This window comes from Mucor velutinosus, assembly GCF_035048745.1.
Source record: "Mucor velutinosus strain NIH1002 chromosome Unknown tig00000165, whole genome shotgun sequence".
Classification (NCBI taxonomy): domain Eukaryota; kingdom Fungi; phylum Mucoromycota; class Mucoromycetes; order Mucorales; family Mucoraceae; genus Mucor; species Mucor velutinosus.
In genome coordinates this window covers 443000-461994 of record NW_027041913.1, presented here as the reverse complement: position 1 = coordinate 461994, position 18995 = coordinate 443000, and the positions used below count along the sequence as shown (strand labels likewise).

The following is an 18995-nucleotide window of genomic DNA, read 5'->3' as shown; positions in this document are numbered from 1 at the left end:
TTCTTTCTAGACACCCAACAAAAAGGAAGCAAAAATAATTTCACGAGAAAAAATAGAGGTTTCTCGGGAGATTATATGGCCATGTGGAGCCATTGGCTTAGCGTGGTTTCTCTCTCCCTCTGACGCTTGATTTAAACCGAATGTGTGTGTGCTCTTGTCTCTCTTTCTTTTCGCTATTCTAATGAATTTCTCGTGTGGCTGTCTGTTTGATAAAAAAGTCAAGGAGCCTCGCTTCAAACGGTCCAAATACTTTGAAGATTTGAGTGCCAGTTTTGCCATCAATGCCAAGAATGAGCAGCTGGGAGCACAGTAAGTCAACATTCGGCTGCTAACGGTATCAGTGTACTGACAAGTGGAGCAGCTACTCTTGGTTGGTCCAGATGTACAAACCCATCAAAGAAAAACAGCCTTACATTGAGGCCACATTTGAGAATCCCGTCGATCCAAGCGACCCGATTCATGTGCCTGCCGTGCAGCTCAAGGGAGAGCATGAAGACTTTGAATACCCTCGCTACTATTTCTTGTCCCCAGCATTAGGCGCCTTGGATTGCAAACTATACAACATCAAAATCACAGCATACACAGACAGATCAAAAACTAAAGTCATTACAGAGCACGAAAACCAGTTACTTTCTCGCATCAATTCTGAAAGTTGTGTTAAATCTGAATTTATGGAAAGAATGAACGCAGCCGCAGAGCAAGCAGAATGGGAATTAAAGCAATAATACACATACGTATTTATTCGAATAAACAACTCTCTAGAACATGACTGTATCTCTCAATTGGAATCGAGGCACCTTTCTGTAGTCGCCCACTTTACCCAATCTCCAAAGATAGACATCCAAGCCACCAGTTGTCATGCGAGGGACAGGTCCAGCTCCAGATTGAGCAGCCTTGACAATATCCTCACATGCAACGACACCAGCAGCTCTCAACGTGGTCGCCTGTTCAACGCTTAGATCAATGTTGTTGTTGATATCTTGCTGCCATTCCTCAGGCACTTGAATCACGCCAAGATGAGCCAACATGGTAGGAATCACATTATCAGAGAAGACGGTCAATGTGTCCATGTCCTTGAAATCAAACAACTCGGGGAGCTGCTCTTTGAATGTGTACCAGAGATGATAGACAATGATTTGAGCCTTCTTGTACAAGTAGACAGGCTGAGGTTGATCAGGGAACTTGTAGCTATCGTGAAGACCGGGAAATGCCCTGATCAAATGTTCAGTGAGGCTGGTCGCATTTTGAGGGTTAGCCTTGACATGTTCCATGATGAATTGAGCGAGATCCTTGTAGTTGTGGTCTTGAAGATAGTCGCCTGTGGTGTTGAGTACGGAAGTCAAACCAGCAGCAAATGGCTTGAGCGCTGTAGGTTCTGTGATGGTGACAAAATCCAGTTTGTCATGCTTGACTTCATGGTCGATTGGAATTTGAAAGATCTCTGCTACCTCAAAGATGGTGGAATTCTTGAAAGTTTCGGCATCCATAGGCTTACCGCCAATATGGAACGACATGGCACCAAATCGGATTGTATCAAACGCACTGCAATACGTGTTAGCATACACGCCATGATCCTGTATACCAAACACACAAACATTTACCCTCTGCCAGCGAGTTCATGAAGAGGCACACGGTAGCCACTTCCAAAATTCAATAAATCAATCACAGTGATGAAATTCAGCTCATCGTTTACTGTCTCAAACTTGAGAGGCATCTTGATGGTCACATCATCAGAGAGCTCCTCATACTGCAACTTGTTCAACGTGTCAAGAAACTTGTTGATGCCTTGCTGAGAAATCTTGACAGGACTTTGCTCAACAAATGAACGGCATGAAGTACGCACTGCTTCAATGAAATTTCCAGTAGGAAACTCAGATGCAAATTGATTCATTTCGTTAGTGGAAGAGGACATTGCTTTATTGAGAGTTTTCGAACTTGAAAAGAGTACAAAAACGGATGGTTTTTTTTTTGCATTTGTTTCGCTGATCAGCCAACCTTTTATAGTTGTTTGAATAGGAAGTGACTATTGTCTTGCTCGTCCGTTTTCCCTTTTATCGCAGTTTCCGTGCAACAGATACATGCCGCAGTAGAAAATAACTGGCAATGCACTTTGATGGCACTCACTGACATCCTCTCAATGTTGTCTGTGTTGCTGAAAAAGAGCGCCGTGTCTCAAAGAGATCATCCACTTTGACATCTTTAGAGACATGTCATTCAAGCATTGCAACAGAAGTCACCGTGCTACTCCTCTTTGATCTCATACAAATCGAGTGAAAAAACATTTTTTTTTCTCTCTCTCTGTTCTTTCACTTTTAATCCACATGTCCAGCAGCAACACACCAATTGACCTCAGTCAGGATGCCCCCAAATCTACCAGCAAGCATGTTCCTGAGAGAACCCCAGGCACCACCATGCTTCCTTTAGCTAGAATCAAGCGCGTCATCAAAGAGGATAAAGACGTTTCTCTCATCAATGCTGAGGCCACTTTTTGTATAGCTTATGCCACTGTAACCTTGTGATTTGCGGCGAGTGTGTGATGATGGATGCTTATGTTTTCTAATGTAGGAGCTGTTTATGGAATATCTTGTCACTGAAGCATTTTCAAAGGCCAAAAAGGAGAAGAGAAAAACGGTTTATTACAAGGATCTAGGTGAGTATGAGAGGATGGGATATGTGCTTCTCTAGGGAGGGATGTATTGCTCATGCCTCTTTTAATGTATATACAGCCAGCACAGTCAAAGAATCTGATCAGCTTGAATTCCTGGAAGATGTTATTCCCACTACCATGACATTGAAGGATGCGATGGCTAAACGTAAAGAGAATGTGATAGATAACACTGCTGCTGCACCATCCACTCCTCCAGCAAAGAAGCAAAAGACAACTGCTAAATCAACTCCAAAATCAGATGCTACCAGCAATACTACTACTACTACTACTACGAATACAACTACACATACAGAATCTGCAACTGTCCTTAGTGATGAAGAGGAGGACGATGAAGATCAAGACGATCAAGAGGAAGAGGACGATGTGCAAGTACCTGAAGGAGAGCAACCTGAAGCGGAGCAGTCTGCCACAGACAGTGAGGTCCAATTAGATACAAAATTAGAGGCAGTGACAGCAGCACAAGATCAAGTCGATCAAGATGATACAATGATGGAAGAGGATCCAAAACAAGATTAGAACAAGCGCCTTCCCCTACCTCTTTACGTCATGTGGGGCCATTGGTGTAGAGTGTGGGGGGAATTAATGCTATGGTTTTGTACGACAATCTCATTTTAAATAAATCATGCCCTCTTTTTTGTTGTTATTGCCGTTGGCTTATATAAAGGTCCTTATTTTCTTTTGTATAGTTTCTCTTTCTTTCTTTTATTTCTCATTTTTATATCAACATGTCAAACATTAGTCAAAGATTCCTGCGCTCCAACGCAATCAAAGCCATTGGTACCAGATCAATCGGTGTTCGTGCCTTGTCAACCTCCAGAAGCAGTCTGTTTCCAAAGAACGAAGATGCTGGAGAGCCTGTGGATCCCAATAACAAGCAAAGCGCTGGCTTCATCAAGTCTGTGCTCTATGGCAAAGAGCTAAGTGGTGCTGGTAATGTATTGGCCCCTGAGCTGACTACTACCCACTCCAAGAAGCTGGCAAGAGGCAAATACGTTCATGAAATGCAAAGTAAGTCTACATTGTGCATAGCAAGTGGCGGGGGGGGGGGCTTGGATGTGGGGATGGGGCCGCGCAAGCCGATGAAAGGTAATTGACCCACTCACTTGACATAGCCCATCGTGTCAAGCCAGACAAGGTCGAAGAGTATATTCAACTCATGTCGACTCATTATCCTCGCATTGCCAACGATCCTCAAAATGAAGTCCATTTATGCGGTAGCTGGGAAATGATTGTGGGTGATCTCGATACATTTGGTACAGTATTTTGATATGTATTCCTCTGCTTACACTGGCTCATATCCATGCCTAGTTCATATTTGGGAATACAAAGGTTATCCTGGCCACAAACAAACCATGGAGCGATTAGCCAAAGACCCAGTAAGTTTTTGTAAGAGGGCAAAATATGAGTCGCGACATCTGACACACATTTGAAAGGTCCATGCACAATTTCTCAAGGACCTCCGACCCTTATTGATCTCTCGTGAGAACAATATAATGCTCGAGTTTTCTTTTTGGAAGACTTCACCACCTCAAACGACAAATGGCATTTACGAACTACGTAAATATAATTTAAAGGTTAGTGTGAAATTCTCATTTTGATTAAAATCTTATCTAAACTTTGTTTTTTTTTTTTTTTTTTTTTTTTTTTTTTTTTTGCTTATCTATCAGCCTGGAAATTTGCTTGAATGGGAATATTATTGGTAAATTATAATCTCTGTCTTTCTTTCTCTCTCTGGACTTGTGGGAAAAGCATCGAGTGCTTGTGATACTAACATCTAGTAAACGTTTAGGCGTAAGGGCCTTGAGTGCAGAAGTCAATTCTGTGAGCCAGTCGGAGCCTGGTTCAGTCAATTGGGCAACTTGCATACAGTACAACACATGTGGACCTACCCGTAAGTTCCTAAATCATTCAAGTTCAAGTGGATGCTTATATAAATTGGCGTGTTAGTGATTTGCAAACCAGAAAGACTACCAGAGAAGAGGCCTGGAAGGTCGAAGGATGGTCAGACACAGTGTATAAAACAGGTAATTGATTCACGAGATGCCAGATGAAGGCACATCCCACTGAAACCATTTAAACTTTTAGTGCGTCTGGTGGATAGCATGCATTCATTCATTCTGAAGCCATTAGACTACAGTCCTTTAAGATAGATAATTAGAAAAATGTGGTCAACATGTTTATTGATAGTAATAAAGCGGATTAAATGACATTAAAATATATATTATGTACAGAGGCGTATGATGAGAATGTTAATTTTGGCATTAAAAAAAAAAGGGGGGGGGGGGAAAAGAATATACACAATGCGATGAAAAAGAGGTTAATAAAAAAGAATAAAATAACAGGGTTAGATGTGTGCTAATGAGCCATCATATTTCGATACGAGGTATTCACACTGCCACTGACCTCACGACTTCGAGTAATGCGACCCTCACCTTCCATGAAAGCCTCTTCGTATAATGTACGGTTTCTTGATCCAAATCTTCGCTGAAATTTAATCAGTTTCCGTGTGAGCATGTCCATGATCTCCATTGAGCTTTGCTTGTCTTTGTCCAGAGGTTCCAGTAAATCATCGTCGTCTTCTGCGTCTCGATTCAGTGGAATGGTACTTGCACTGCTCAGCGAATCGTTATCATCATCGTCGTCGTCTCGCATGGGCTCGTCGTGGTGTTGCTGCATTGCCACTGCCACGGTTAATTCAGTTGATTTCGTAGTATCGCCATGTCCTGCACGGTTATCAGTTTCTTTGCTTGCCATTTCCACTTGAATAGAACTAATGTATTCTAAAATTTGGTTCGCTCGTCTGTTCATTTCTGATATACTCATGCGAGCGTGAGGTTGACGAGTCCTTGCTGGAGGAGATGAAGCACGTGCTGCAGGTGAGAAATGGTCAAACACCACAGAGGAGATACCATCCTCTGGAGACTCCTTTCCAGTGTCGTCGTCTAATTCACTGCATGCCATGGGCGATGACTCTCGAACCGGTGTTGATGTGCGGGATCGTGGCTTGCCTCGTTTACTGATAGTTGATTTACCATTGACTCGGCCATTCCCCTTTTTCTCAGATGGTTTCGCTTGCTTTCTTTTAGGCTTCACTGTTGCTGAGGTGGATGGCTTTGGTGTGATTCGGTCAGGTTCTGAAAATTCCTCTACAGAAGGCCAGTTGAATGCCAATTCAATTTGTCGTGGCTCATCCATCTTACCTTGCTCTTTCAGAACAGGAAGATCATCATGACCCACAGATGAAACAGTAGATGAAGGTGGCTCTGATTTTTCGTCAATTGTATCAGGTAGTTTGATTCCCAAATCTCGTTTTCGTTTTGTTGGCTTGACCAGCCCCATGGTGTCTCCATTCATACTGCTCTCGTTCTTGGGCGATGTCGCTGTAGTTGTGGCTTCCATGTCTGCGTCTTGATGTGTTAGTGGGGAGTTACCTGATGCGTTGGTGTCAACAGGTGGATGCGAGTTTGCTTGAGGCGAGTCGCCATCCTTATGCGACTCATACATCTCCAATGCGCTTCTCGCTGCCAGAACATCTTCCAGCGACATGCTTGCTTCTCGACTGTTGAGCGTCATTCTTTTCTTTGGTGCTTTCACGATGGCTGCTGCACGTTCAGTCGAAACATATTGGCGTTTTGTTCTAATAATACACCCAAGAAAAAAGGAGGAGCAGATGTAAGTAATTGAAAAAGAGAAAGAAAGTAGACAGAAAGTGAGGAGATTTTTTTTTTTTTTTTTTTCATTTTACCTTCCATTGTGTTGACGAAGACTCTTGTGGTTCTCTGGCTTACATTGCTCGCAATAATAGTGATCAGGTATGTCTGGCTGCTCGAGTCCCATGCACTCACAGTGCTGCCACACCTCACACTTGTCGCATTGAACCATCAAACCAACACTATCTTTATACAGTGTCAATATCACTCTCGCACTCTGCCGCTTTCAGAAACTTACGAGTCTCACCACAGACGCAGCGAGTGATAGAGCCGCCATCAGAGCTATTCTCGTCCGAGGTGGATTGTGATCTTCTTCTCGCCGGTGTTCTTTGCTTTCTTCTGCCTCCTCCACTAGGTCTACCGCCTCTTCTATGCACGACTATAAAGAAAGAGAGTGTCAATGCAATGTAATGGAGGACGATCTATCCATATCTGTTACCCATCGATATGCTGATGTAGAGTTCTTTTTTCTTTCTCCTTGGTGATAATTGTTGCTAAATTAGATTGAGGTTGATTACAGAGAATCAAGGCGTTGCAAAAGCTGCTATTTTTGTTGACTGGAATAGAATGTAGAGGGAAAGAGAGAGAGAGAAAGGTTTAGGAAAAATACCAGAAAAAATTGTTTGGATAGGTTGCAGGTTTGACTGTTTCTTTCCCATTGCACACATGGAGTTGAGTGCTCGGATTTATCATGCTCTTCTACCGAGTGCTAGAGGATGTCGCTACCAGAGCACTCGTGGATGTGAGCAGCAGAGCTCAATGTAGAGCACTGTACGCTTGCTCGATACAGGGTAAATCCAAGTTGATCTGCCACATTTCGTCTCTAGCACTGGTCGTCAGATGTCTCTTGAATCGAATTGTCTTTCACTACTGTTCATGCTATCCAAAGAATAGCGTCAAATTCAGCGACATGGCAACTAGAAAGATGGAGTGTATTAAAGCGGCTTTTATGTAAATGATGTTTTCTGGCAATGTATGTGTAGAATTGGATCATTTCAATTAATCAGAGAGGACAGCGGATAGGCCAGGCACAGCTTCTAATTTTACACACGTGATGCCATGGGAGTCTGCTTGAGAAAGAAGAGGACCAACACTGAGCTCCTTCCAAGACTCCCAAACATGGCGAACATCTTGCTTTGCCTTGTCTGACAACACAATGCAAACAATGGCATCATAGCCGCCAGCTATATAAATAATTGAATCATCATGTTCGCACTTGAAAACAATGTCAAATTCTTACCTCCTGGAACGACTGCCATTGCAACACCAGGAACACTGGCACATTCATCCAGCAGTCTTGTTTGTTCCTTGGGTTCAATAGGAACATCTGACAAGTCGCTCATCATTTGCAAGAGAGAGCGAACATGATGAGCGTCCTTGACCAGTGCCACAAACTCCTCGGCAATAAATCCAGGTACAGTGTGCCATTCACTGGACGTTAATTGAGAGCAAGCAGCAAGCGTCTCATTGTACAACTGGGTATCTTGCTCGTGGTAGATAGACAATTGGCGGAAATGCTGTTCTACCTGAGAGTTGTATGTGCCGAGTTCATCCCAAAGAGGATCAGCTGTGTAGTGGAGAGAGAGAGAGAGAGAGAGAGAGAGAGAGAGAGAGAGAGAGTCGATATTAAGCTTCGCATGATATAATCGAGTGCGCTTACCTTCTTCAGGCTTTGATTTCTTCCATGCCAATACTTTTCCAACCAATGTAGGTGTATGGCTACCAGCATCAATGTCTGCCAACATCAAATCAAAACCTGGGGGCAGCTTGAATGGAGTAACATCATTGTCCCAGCTAGATACACATGCGCATGAATCAAACATATTCGCAAATAACTGCATCTGCCTCATACCTCTGGTTATGAGCATCAAGTGCCTTTGATAGTACTTTGGAGTCTACATGTTCATCCTAACAAGCACGAAAGAGAGAAAAAAAAAAAAAGGAGGTTATACATTGTCTCCTTGGGGGGGGGGGTGGGGGAGTGTAGAGTAGGGTAATGAGCGCTATTTACCATAATTGGAGTCAAAATAGCTGGATTGAATCTCTTGTATCGATGGCTTCCCCAGACAGCAGATGATACATCAAACCCACTTCCAACTTTACCTTGAGCAAAGCAGTGCACAAATTGAGCCACATTGTGAATGAGCACCTTTTCCTTTTTGTCCAGCGAGTCATTGACTACCTTGAAATAGAGCAATAATGCAGCAACAAGCGATGTTGTGAGTGCAGCCGAGCTTCCAAGACCTGTCTTGTGCACAGTAGACAATGTAGCGTGTGTTTTGCAAAAGGGGTCGAGTGACGCCAATGCAGCTGCATTGTTTGAAAGGTGCTTTGCTTCAAGCTAAGTTGGATTTAGATCAAGCCATGCCACTCGTGGTATTAGCCATTGTCTACGTTACCTGGGCACGTTGTGAATAAAAGTCATTGTCGCCAACAATAGTTACTTCAATGCCATTGCTCAACAGTTGGTTTACTTGCTGTGCTCCAGTTCGCTCGAGGATAATTTGCAATGTGAATTTTAAGCATGTCTCTACGAATTTGTTACTGCTCCCTGTGGTGCTGTATAGATATCAAATGTCAGGACTACTACAAATCAAATCAGAGTATAAGAGAGAGCCATACATGGATGAAAAATCAAGCTTGTCGCCATCAGCAATTGCCTTGTATTGCCAAGTTGCTTGATCGAATTGAGGTGAGCGTACAGTGAGGGTACCTGGAGCACCGGCACTTTCTGGCTTGATGACAGTGTAAAATCGAGCTGATGTACCAATCACTAAGCCAGTGTAGGCTTGTTCAAGCACGAGATAACCGCCGGTTAAGAGTACCTTTCCGGGAGCAGAGGCAACAGTACAGCGTTGAGCCATGTTTTTGTTTGTATTTGAAGAAAGGTGGAAAACGCGAGTGTATGTTTGACAATCAAATTTAAACTTGTTCACGGGATCAAGCTCCTATTCAATAGCAAAAATGAGAGTTGGATTTTCATGATCTGGACATTGTATAACAAACTCATAGAAGCACCGCATTCGTATATAGCAGAGTAGATGAAATGTGCATCATAAATAGACACCCACTTTCTATCCAAGCAAGATACCGAGCTGTACGCTTCTTTGTCAGATAGTAGGCATGTGAAAATAAATGCAAAACTAGGTGAGCTTTCTGCATCATCATGATTGCCTGGATATGATAAGCATCTATACCATTACACTGGTAGTCTTGACTTGGGGCGTAGCTTACTTATCGCTCAATGTTTGCCGCTATATAACTTACTGCAAATACAGCTTACTGAAATGCCAACTAAACTTGGAGATGAGCCCTTCCCAATTCCTTGCCAAACCACACTTTTCGGTTTTGATGGGCTTACGGTGGCAACACTGTTTGATTGATGGCAATGACATGATGTACAAGCACGCTTTATACTTGTGTGTGTGTGTGTGTGTGTGTGCTGGATTTGATGGCATTATTTTGCATTTCATATAGACCAATTTCCACTGAAAAAATTAACGTACTTGCCCCCATCAACTCCTTGTTTAAGCACACTGGAAAAAACATATTGAAGTGGAGAATCAGTGTACCTGATTAATATGGGCAAGCAAGTAAGAGTTTGATGTTGGACAAACAGCAAACATGTTCTTTTTTTTTTTTTTTTTTTTTTTTTTTTTTTTTTTTTTAGGGGTTATATGTACTGTGCCATCTCTGCTTCCCTTTTCTCCTCTCTTTCTCTCTTTCTTTCTCTCTCTCTCTCTTATCTTTATCGATTTTCAACAAAAATAGCCTACTTCAAACATCATGTCCATTGACGTTTGTAACAACGATTCTCTTCTATTGAAAAAAGCAACAGCAGCAGCAAGCAAAAATGACAGTACGAATGACACAAAAACCAAAAAGAACAGATCTTCCTCGTTTAGCAAGTTGCAGACACTGGTTGCATCTGTTTCAAGAAGAAGGACAAAGCAGAAAGGAACATTGGAGTGCAAATCAAATGTGTCGCTGCCCCAACCACAGCCAGCACCAATGCCTCAGTTACCACCAACAAATCTAAAATTAAAGCCCTCGTTGTCGGCAAGGCCGTTTTCTCAATTCTTCTTCCCGTCAGCAAAAGAAGAAGAGGACGAAGAACCCACCAACAGACCCACAAGAGCCACTATAGCACGGCAGATATCATTCTCACCGCCATCATCATTACAGCAAAAACAACAACAAACAAAAAATCGGCAGCTTAACCGACATTCTATTGCGATAGACTTTATTGATCGACAACAACAACAACAACAAACTGAAGAGAGCAACTCATCCAGCAGTTCGTCCAGGTCATCTTCGCTGAAGACCATTCGCTTACTGGATGATTTCACCATCAAGGAAGAAGAGGAGGAAGAGGAGAGGCAGTTCATCAACACAGTCCAATCAGATATTGCGCTATCGTCGACATCTATTAAAAGAGATTACTGTATTTCTCGTTCTATATCTCAAAATAAAGAAAAGAGGCTGTCAGGCGTAGTCAATGTAGCACGAGCTCGCACTGTACTAGGATTAGATTCACTAAAATCAAAAGAAACCCGAGCGATTCATGTTTGGAAAAATACGATTACACAATTATTATCTGCAAACCCTGATCAAGATTACGTGGTTGATAACGATAAAAGTGAATTGTACAAGATCATGGCACATCCAGCATTGACAGTGAGTTGATGTTCTTTTTCATTTCATTTGCATCAGATTATTAATAACGCTAACATTTATTACATACAATATTGAATCTAAGCCGGAAGATCCACTAGAGAGACAAAGATTTGTACGACAATCATCACCAAAGGACCTTGCCATGGTGAAATTCATATTGAACGAATTGATAGAAACCGAGAAATCATACAATCAGCTGCTTGTGCTGATCCAAGACGTAAGGTACATGTGCATCTCCAAGCAGCCTGTGGGCTAAGTGTTTGTTTTCCATAGAGATACATGCGGCCCATGTTGGCTGCTTCTCAGGCAAAAGATCCACTTGTAAAATCAACTGATATCCCAATACTGTTCAATCATCTGCCAGAGCTAGTGCAACTATCCGACAATTTGCTGCAGTCGTTTCAATCTACCAGCAATGTAGGGCAAGTGTTTCGGTCCTTTGAGTCCAGCTTTGTTGTGTTTTTGAAATACGCCATGCATTATAGGACAAACATCAAAACAATCAAAAGAGCCTGTAGTAATGCACTATTCATCAAAATAGATCAGGTATAATGTTTGTGGGGAGATGAGAGGAAATATATGGAAAGCATTTACTAAAATAGTATATATTTGTTTAGGAAAGCCTATCTCGAAGAGACACAAATCGATTAGGCATGTCAGATTACTTTATTGCACCCATCCAGAGGATACCGAGATACTGTCTCATGATGAAGGGTAAGTGAGACGGGTTATAGAGGGTATGTGCAGCCATTCAACAAAGATTCCATTAGATTTGCAAAAGTATGTTCATCCATTCGACACAAACTATGCAGAACTAGATTTGGCTTTGAAGATACTGACCGGCTTAGCCGTTGCTATGGATTATGATCCCTACGGGACTCTAATAAGTCACCACTTTATGTGGGGATCCCGGCCTCACCATGGGCTTGGTGGTCAAGAAACGTTGGGGACAAGATATACCTAAAATTAAAAATGTGAGGAAGATTTATCGCTAGAAGCAGACAGTCTATAATAGTCTTACTTGTTTGTGTCGGAAATGCGCCTGAATGGAAGGAGAGGAAGGCCATCTTGAGCGGCCAGACTGGAGAAGCCTATGAGAGCAATTTTCTTTGCGCTATTCAGACCACGGTTGCATGTTGTAGCACCTGTGTTGAGCCTTCTTGGACATGCTGCATTCTCTAGTACGCTATCATCAGTGAGCTGGTTTTAACGGTGAATGCATGCACTAATACTGAATATCAAACGTACACACAGCTCAGAATACAGAGCTCTGGCACAATTAAATTAGATATGATGCTGATCACCTAGTAATTTGAGCCACCGAGTTATGGAGCACCTATGTTTGAGCTACTTTTATGGTATAGTTTTTACTAGATGCAAGCTATCTATTGCATCTAAAATGTCCAGAGCGGGTCTTATAGCCGTCATCGCCTCACTAATAAGCTATACCATTATGTTATGCTACTGCAATACAATAATGTCACTCAACCTAATATTTCCAGCTGAATATTTGAATGTAACAGCACACTCTGAATCTAGATTAATGCATACAATGTCTTTACGCCTTTGCATCGTAGAAAAAACACGTCTATTGACAAGCAAATGTGTGAAAAACAGCCAAATTTGACAACTTTCAAGCCTTTATATCTTTACATATAGATGTTTCTGAGTAGCCGGAATAGCACCAAATAATTGCTCTCATCCAGTATTCACTTCCTGGCACCTTCGTTCAACTTTTTGAGCCAAAAAAAAAATACATGGCCAAAAATCGGCCAAAAGGCATGAGGTACCCCTCATAGTTTTCATCAAAAATCAAACGATTGCGTTTTTCTCCTTGAAAATGACAACTTTTACTATGGCATATAGTAAGTCAAAATGTTTCTCGAAATCCAAGGCAGCCTCTGAAGCCGCTTTTGTAAGACTTTTATATGCAAAATTTCGACATTTTGGCCAAAAACCACATTTCATATTTTCTGAGATTGCTCAATAAGTTTATTCAAAACATCTATTTTATTTGGCATCATTGAAAGCGCCTTGAAAAGTACTCCAGGAATGTATTAGGAAGTACGAGCTGATAATCACAACTTATATAGTCAAAGCTCGCAAAATAGTTAAAACAAGTCGACTAAAGACGAAATTTGACCAATCTTGAGCAGAAAAAAAGTAGCCTGAGTTTGAATCAATTTTGGCGGATGGGTGCTGCTGCTAGCTGACCCAAATACCTTTCTGATGATAACAATAATGATAACAATGACTATTGCAATGCTGATTGAATAGAGATCATGAATCTAAAAGAACAATCTGTTAGCTTGAATCCTTTTTTTCTGTGGTTTTGTTGGGCATTTTCATATCTAACAGCGCCAGCCAGCCTGGCTCACCACCAAAATATATGTAATCGCAACCTTCTGAGTATGATTTGCAGCATTGCAACATGGCATGTAGACAGTATACGTTCCATTAATTTGCTTAAAAGAAATCATTAATACTGGTTGAAAAATTATTTTGGAATGCGGTGAGTGCATCTTTAAAATTTGTATCATAATATACATTTGGAATGATGGCTGCAATTTCGTTGACAGTTGGCAGATTCTGAGTGCACCTATCTTCACCAACTATTAGTTCCAATCTCATTTGAAGGTTGAGTTGAATGTGAGCATCTTCCTTGATATGATTCCAGGCCTGCCGTTCTTCTTCAATCAGGATCACATGTGCATTCTTGTACATCCCAACAAAAGTTTTTAAACTTTTATGTCTCTAATGACGTTTTTTTTCATAGTATTCGAATACATTATACTAGCCGATCGATCTCGCTACGTTCGATGACGGTGTCGCCCTGTGGGCTCTCGCCGAAGCCATTCCAAATCAAGGATAATAAAAATATATTTTAGGCAATCAATTAATAGTAGAAAAAAGGCTATATCAGATTCAGGAGGGGGGAGGTGTCCGTTCGCTGATGTTGCTCTAGAGATGGCGACATAAAGCTGACCATGCGTAGATAAAGGACTTGTGTAGGTTCATTTTTCAAATATTGTCATTGCAAAAGACAATTTTATAGGGAAAAACTCCCAATAAAACCACAGAAAAAAAGGATTCAAGCTAACATATTTTTCTTTTAGATTCATGATCTCTATTCAATCAGCATTGCAATAGTCATTGTTATCATTATTGTTATCATCAGAAAGGTATTTGGGTCAGCTAGCAGCAGCACCCATCCGCCAAAATTGATTCAAACTCAGGCTACTTTTTTTCTGCTCAAGATTGGGCGGGGATAACATACCTGGGGCAAAACTCCGGCCCTAATAAGATAAATGATTGGTTTATATTGGCCAATAAAATCATAAATTAGGGCCGGCTGTAGAAATATATATGAAATTTAAAAGCCCTACTATACTTTCAAACCTAATCTGATTTACCCCCTTTCTCCTTTTTATATTCATTTATTTATGCGTTTTGTGAACAGTAATGGGGAAAGTTACCAAACATAGCAACAATAAAGACAAAGGAAAAGCACGCAGCTTTTCTACCCTTCGATTCTCTGCTACCAAAGGCTTTATTTCGAATCAAGCTACAATCACACAAGCCTTCAAGCGAGTAGCTAAATTCAATGCAGCAGCAACAAGTATTGATCCTTCAAGCAGCTCAAATCAGGGCGAGTCATCAACATCTGAAAGCCAAGAAGAGCTCTCTGTCCCTGAAGAGGCTGGATTAGAAGAGGGTGAAGAGAACTGCGAGGCTGAAGACAATGATACTGTCCAAGATCTCCCTCTCAACACTCAGCACAGAGACTTTTTCGAGTCTCTTTGTGCCCGCTTGCATGAGGACGGACGTCCTGTTGAATACGACAGGAATACTTTTTGGGTGGAGCCAGTTAATCCCTATTTTGCACTGCTGAAGAAGTTACCGGCGAAAGAGGAACCCAATAAAAGCCTATATCAACCTCGAGTATTTCTGTGGCTACCTCATCACTTGCTTCCACACAGGTCCAAGTCTTTAGAATGCCCCAAGTGTAAATCTCCATTGAAAAGCAAAGGTTTCAACAAGGATCCGCATGCTAGAAGAATCGTTGATCTTGCAAGGTAAGTAAGAGTAGAGTAGTTAAAGGCTGAAACGTTGGCTTGATTGCTAATATGAAATTTAGTTGTTTCTATCTGTTGTCATGCAGATACGAATGTACAGTGACTGGATGCAAAAAGCCTGGATTTGAAGACTCATGGCAATCTCACGACCCCATCATTATGCGACAATTGCCACAGGAGCTTCAGATGGAATTCCCTGCCGTTTTGACTAGCAAAGGAGGTGTTTCCAAAACTGTCGCAAATCTCCTTCGTCCGTGCATGCAAAACTCAATGGGTCCTCAGAGATTCCAAAAGTTACTCCGAGAATTGCATGTTCTTCGTCATGATCAGCTGGAACTCCAGTACTTACTGTCATGTTTGGCTAAAAAGAAAGGACTCCTCCGAAACTATTCGTTCCTCCCTTACTCGAATTTTGAAGACCCTCACCAGTATGCTGGTTATGTACCAAGTGCCACTTATTTCAGGACTTTGTACACAGCAATGATCGAGGAACTCAAGCCAAAGATGGACAAACATGCCATGCTTCTTGACGGCAAGGTGCTTAAGTGCGATCACTCTTTCAAATTCCCGAAACATATCGCTAAAATTGAGGATGCTGGTGTATTCACTGCCTTGTTCACCGTGACGAATGAGTATGAGGAGATCGTACATCAGGTTCTGGTCCCCTCAAAGTCCCTTATCTATCTGAAACATTCATTGCAAAAGATGAAAGAAGCATACGAACTTTATGGACATGAGATGCCGGTAGCTTTCTTCACTGATAATGTGCAAAGCGATAAACGATTCTTGGAGAGCATCTTCGACTCTTTGAAGGTCATTCAAGAGGTCCCACGTCAGCAAGAGACTGCAAACAGCAACGCAAACCGGTTATTCCTCAGGCTGCCAAATGATGTTGAGGTAGACTATCTCAATCGTGATGTAGGGTTGATTATTAGGAAGATGAAGGATCTGAATGACAAGTTGACAGTCGAGAGAAACGCTGGCAAGCCCTCGGTTATTGGACTTGACACAGAGTGGAATGTGAATGACGATCCGCATTACGATCAAGTTGATGTCATTCAGATTGCTCATGGCAATACAGTGGACGTCCTGCATATTGATAGATCCTGGCTCGCACTTCCCAAGGAGCTTGTAGATGTGCTTGTAAATGCTGATATCACGAAAGTTGGAAGAAGCATTGGTGTTGATTTCTCTCGTCTCAATAATCGGTTCGGAATTGAATGCAAAACGAAGTTGGAGCTAGGATCATTCTGTTCTGCACGGCAGCTAATCTCAACAGGTACAATGTCATTGTCAGACATTTCGCTATGTATACTTGGTGCCCCTCTTGATAAAGGCCCTCAAAGAAGCGCATGGAATATGGCTGACCTCTCGCCAGATCTTCTAAATTATGCTGCAATTGATGCTTGGGCTAGTTTGGCCATCTACAGTGTTGCTGCGAATCATCTGCCTGTTGGTAATCGTGTGCTTCCTACCTGTCCAGTTGGTTCGTTTGTAGATGTGATGCCTCCACGAAACAGTCAAGCTGTTGCCTACGGCGAAATCGTGGTTAATGGTAGCACAGCAACTGTAAGAATTACAAAAGTATATGTTCCTGGATATCTGGCAAATGGTATTGCTTTGCAAACATATGGTGAACCACCATTTGAACTGAGAGTTCCTGCAGCTCATCTCATCACAGCTGCTTCACCATCTGAAGCCTCGAGTATTTCCTCTGCTAATCCTACCGCCCCTAGCGATCCTGTAATAGCTACGCCAGTAAGCAATCCCAATGCTATTATGGAGTCAGAAATTCAGTCAAAGATGCAAGAGATTTTTGGTGATGCTATAGACAGGGTTGACAAGGCTGGCTTTACCAGTGGCTATCGACAGTTTGCTTGGTATAATGCTGATCCCAAAATTGCTTTTACTCGCGTCGTCAAAGACATTTTTCATTTGATGGATATGATCAAGCCTTATAAGAGACACACCTTGTATAAGCAATTCACTAGAAAATTTAGTGAAAGCTTATTTACGATTGATGAGACTGACAAAGAAAAGGTCATCGCGGCATTTGCACAGAAAAGACTTAGGGATCCAAGCTTTACACACACCTGGGATTCGAAGATGAAATACGATCGTGCGTGGTTGTGGAGAAGAGTACGAAGAAAGGTGTCTGCTCCTGAAGTGTTGCTTCCTCTTTTAAAATCCTTGTTTCTTTCTTACGGCCCTCTGAAGTGCGCAAAATCTGGAAGAGCACTGTTTGATAAAAAATCTTGGGATCAAGCAGCTGCTGTCTTGAGAACAGTGCAGTTAGGCCATGTGTCTGATCCGCCAGATGTACAATTGTACATTAAGACAGGAAAATTGGACGATCTCAAGCTGACACTCTATAGATGCATCCGTGGAACAAACTCTTTAGAAGGCGGAGTCCATCAGAACTTGATTCGCAAGTTTGGGTCGTTTGGTGCTGGTCCAGAGCTGGCTAATGCGATGCTTACTGAATACAGGCTGAGACATAATCTCGACGTGGGTTCAAAGAACAGGCATTCAGTCATTTACAAAAGCCATTATGATCCCTGGCTAGTTCAGCATATTGATCTCTTGCGTCAAAAAATGGGATTCAGTGCTGACACAAGAAACATCGCTTTGTCTGTGAATGCTTTGGAATATTGCGGTTCTGGTGAGCTCTTTGGTATATGCCCTTTACCAAATGAAGAGATGGTCAAAATTGGTATCTTGCCCTCTGAGATCACGGATGAGAGCTTGCCTCTTATAGACAAAACAATTCCACAGCTCCAAGACACTGTCTTCATGAAAGTTGGGTCAACTTTGCGCTCACATCTTGGCCGTTACAAGTTTGTTGCAAACAATCAATGTACAAAGTTTGCCGTGCTCGCTGTCCATACGATGAAGGAGAAATCCGAATTCAGGGTCATTTATGAAACTCACTACAAGAATAGCAACAATAGAAGGATAAATTTTGTTGATTTTGCCAGCAAGTTCAATGAAAAGGCCAACGGTATTGATATATTCTATAAAACCACGGATCATCTCGAGAAGTATTATAAAGATTTCGAATTACAAGACGGAGTATCCAAAACAGAGGAGATTCATCAAATAGCTTTGAGACTCATTGAGCATCAAGTCGTCTCCACTAATCAGCCTTCTCAACTACTGCCAGCAGCATCACCAAGAATACCATCCATCAACAATATTTTTGCTGTCGTTTCTGCTGCCACAATTGATGCACAAATATCGCCGCCATCTGTTTCATCGCAACTGCTTCAACCGCAACCACAACAGCCACACCTACAGCACAATGTCCTCCCTGCTGGCTACTATTTCCAGCCATCATTGCCTGTTCCTAGCCACAGACTACAAGATGTCTTGCCCGTTCCTGATCACAGGCCCCAAACTGCCTTGCTGGTCCCAACACACAGGTTCATCTCACCTCGACTGCAGATGTGCCATCCACATCCCTACCAGAAAGCACCAGTAATAACAAAAAGGGTTACAGCAAGAAAGTGTAAAGGTTGTGGAAGTGAAGTCTGCAATGGTAAAAACAAACGAACAGACTGTAGTAGTCCAAGATGTTTGAAATGTGCTGCGACATCTGGCTGTCCAGGTATCTGGGATGCCAAAAATTGCAACAGGTGATTGCAAAAATGATATATTGTCATCAGTTAAAGCCCACCTTTCTATAAAGCACACGTATACATTATTCCGTATTCGGATACTTTGAAATATACTTGCTAGTACCATAAGCACCGTGCCATTTAGACACCTACTACTCTTATGAACATCTTTTGCTTCGGCGTTAAATTTACTGTATGAGGCGATTACATGGATTAAAACCGTAAAATTCAAGAATTTAACTTGGAT

The 18995-nt window shown here is 42.0% G+C and overlaps 8 protein-coding genes across 8 annotated transcripts; 5 read left to right on the top strand and 3 right to left on the bottom strand.

Annotated features, from left to right (window-relative positions):
- Positions 1–181: 181 nt before the first annotated feature.
- On the top strand, positions 182–725 carry ATC70_003083 (uncharacterized protein; the record flags this gene model as incomplete). Its single annotated transcript, XM_064822451.1, has 2 exons — positions 182–309; positions 362–725. The coding sequence occupies 2 exons, from the start codon at positions 182–184 to the stop codon at positions 723–725; spliced, it is 492 nt and encodes a 163-aa protein (XP_064679051.1).
- Positions 726–758: 33 nt separating this feature from the next.
- Positions 759–1912, bottom strand: DBP4 (ATP-dependent RNA helicase dbp4; the record flags this gene model as incomplete). The annotated part of the gene is made up of 2 exons (XM_064822450.1): positions 759–1542; positions 1602–1912. The coding sequence occupies 2 exons, from the start codon at positions 1910–1912 to the stop codon at positions 759–761; spliced, it is 1095 nt and encodes a 364-aa protein (XP_064679050.1).
- A 409-nt stretch (positions 1913–2321) lies between these two features.
- Positions 2322–3184, top strand: ATC70_003081 (uncharacterized protein; the record flags this gene model as incomplete). Its single annotated transcript, XM_064822449.1, has 3 exons — positions 2322–2507; positions 2566–2650; positions 2727–3184. The coding sequence occupies 3 exons, from the start codon at positions 2322–2324 to the stop codon at positions 3182–3184; spliced, it is 729 nt and encodes a 242-aa protein (XP_064679049.1).
- A 209-nt stretch (positions 3185–3393) lies between these two features.
- Positions 3394–4818, top strand: PMI1 (Mannose-6-phosphate isomerase; the record flags this gene model as incomplete). Its single annotated transcript, XM_064822448.1, has 8 exons — positions 3394–3676; positions 3781–3921; positions 3977–4044; positions 4102–4242; positions 4336–4367; positions 4458–4559; positions 4616–4692; positions 4754–4818. 8 exons carry the CDS (start codon positions 3394–3396, stop codon positions 4816–4818), a joined length of 909 nt encoding a protein of 302 aa, XP_064679048.1.
- A 205-nt stretch (positions 4819–5023) lies between these two features.
- On the bottom strand, positions 5024–6821 carry ATC70_003079 (uncharacterized protein; the record flags this gene model as incomplete). Its single annotated transcript, XM_064822447.1, has 5 exons — positions 5024–5814; positions 5869–6305; positions 6414–6564; positions 6617–6757; positions 6818–6821. The coding sequence occupies 5 exons, from the start codon at positions 6819–6821 to the stop codon at positions 5024–5026; spliced, it is 1524 nt and encodes a 507-aa protein (XP_064679047.1).
- A 556-nt stretch (positions 6822–7377) lies between these two features.
- Positions 7378–9242, bottom strand: RPL38_2 (60S ribosomal protein L38; the record flags this gene model as incomplete). Its single annotated transcript, XM_064822446.1, has 7 exons — positions 7378–7562; positions 7619–7945; positions 8039–8172; positions 8231–8286; positions 8390–8719; positions 8778–8937; positions 9001–9242. 7 exons carry the CDS (start codon positions 9240–9242, stop codon positions 7378–7380), a joined length of 1434 nt encoding a protein of 477 aa, XP_064679046.1.
- Positions 9243–10164: 922 nt separating this feature from the next.
- Positions 10165–12019, top strand: ATC70_003077 (uncharacterized protein; the record flags this gene model as incomplete). The annotated part of the gene is made up of 5 exons (XM_064822445.1): positions 10165–11055; positions 11138–11272; positions 11329–11601; positions 11673–11769; positions 11826–12019. The coding sequence occupies 5 exons, from the start codon at positions 10165–10167 to the stop codon at positions 12017–12019; spliced, it is 1590 nt and encodes a 529-aa protein (XP_064679045.1).
- Positions 12020–14517: 2498 nt separating this feature from the next.
- ATC70_003076 (uncharacterized protein) lies at positions 14518–18770 on the top strand (the record flags this gene model as incomplete). The annotated part of the gene is made up of 2 exons (XM_064822444.1): positions 14518–15131; positions 15194–18770. The coding sequence occupies 2 exons, from the start codon at positions 14518–14520 to the stop codon at positions 18768–18770; spliced, it is 4191 nt and encodes a 1396-aa protein (XP_064679044.1).
- Between the last annotated feature and the right edge of the window lie 225 nt (positions 18771–18995).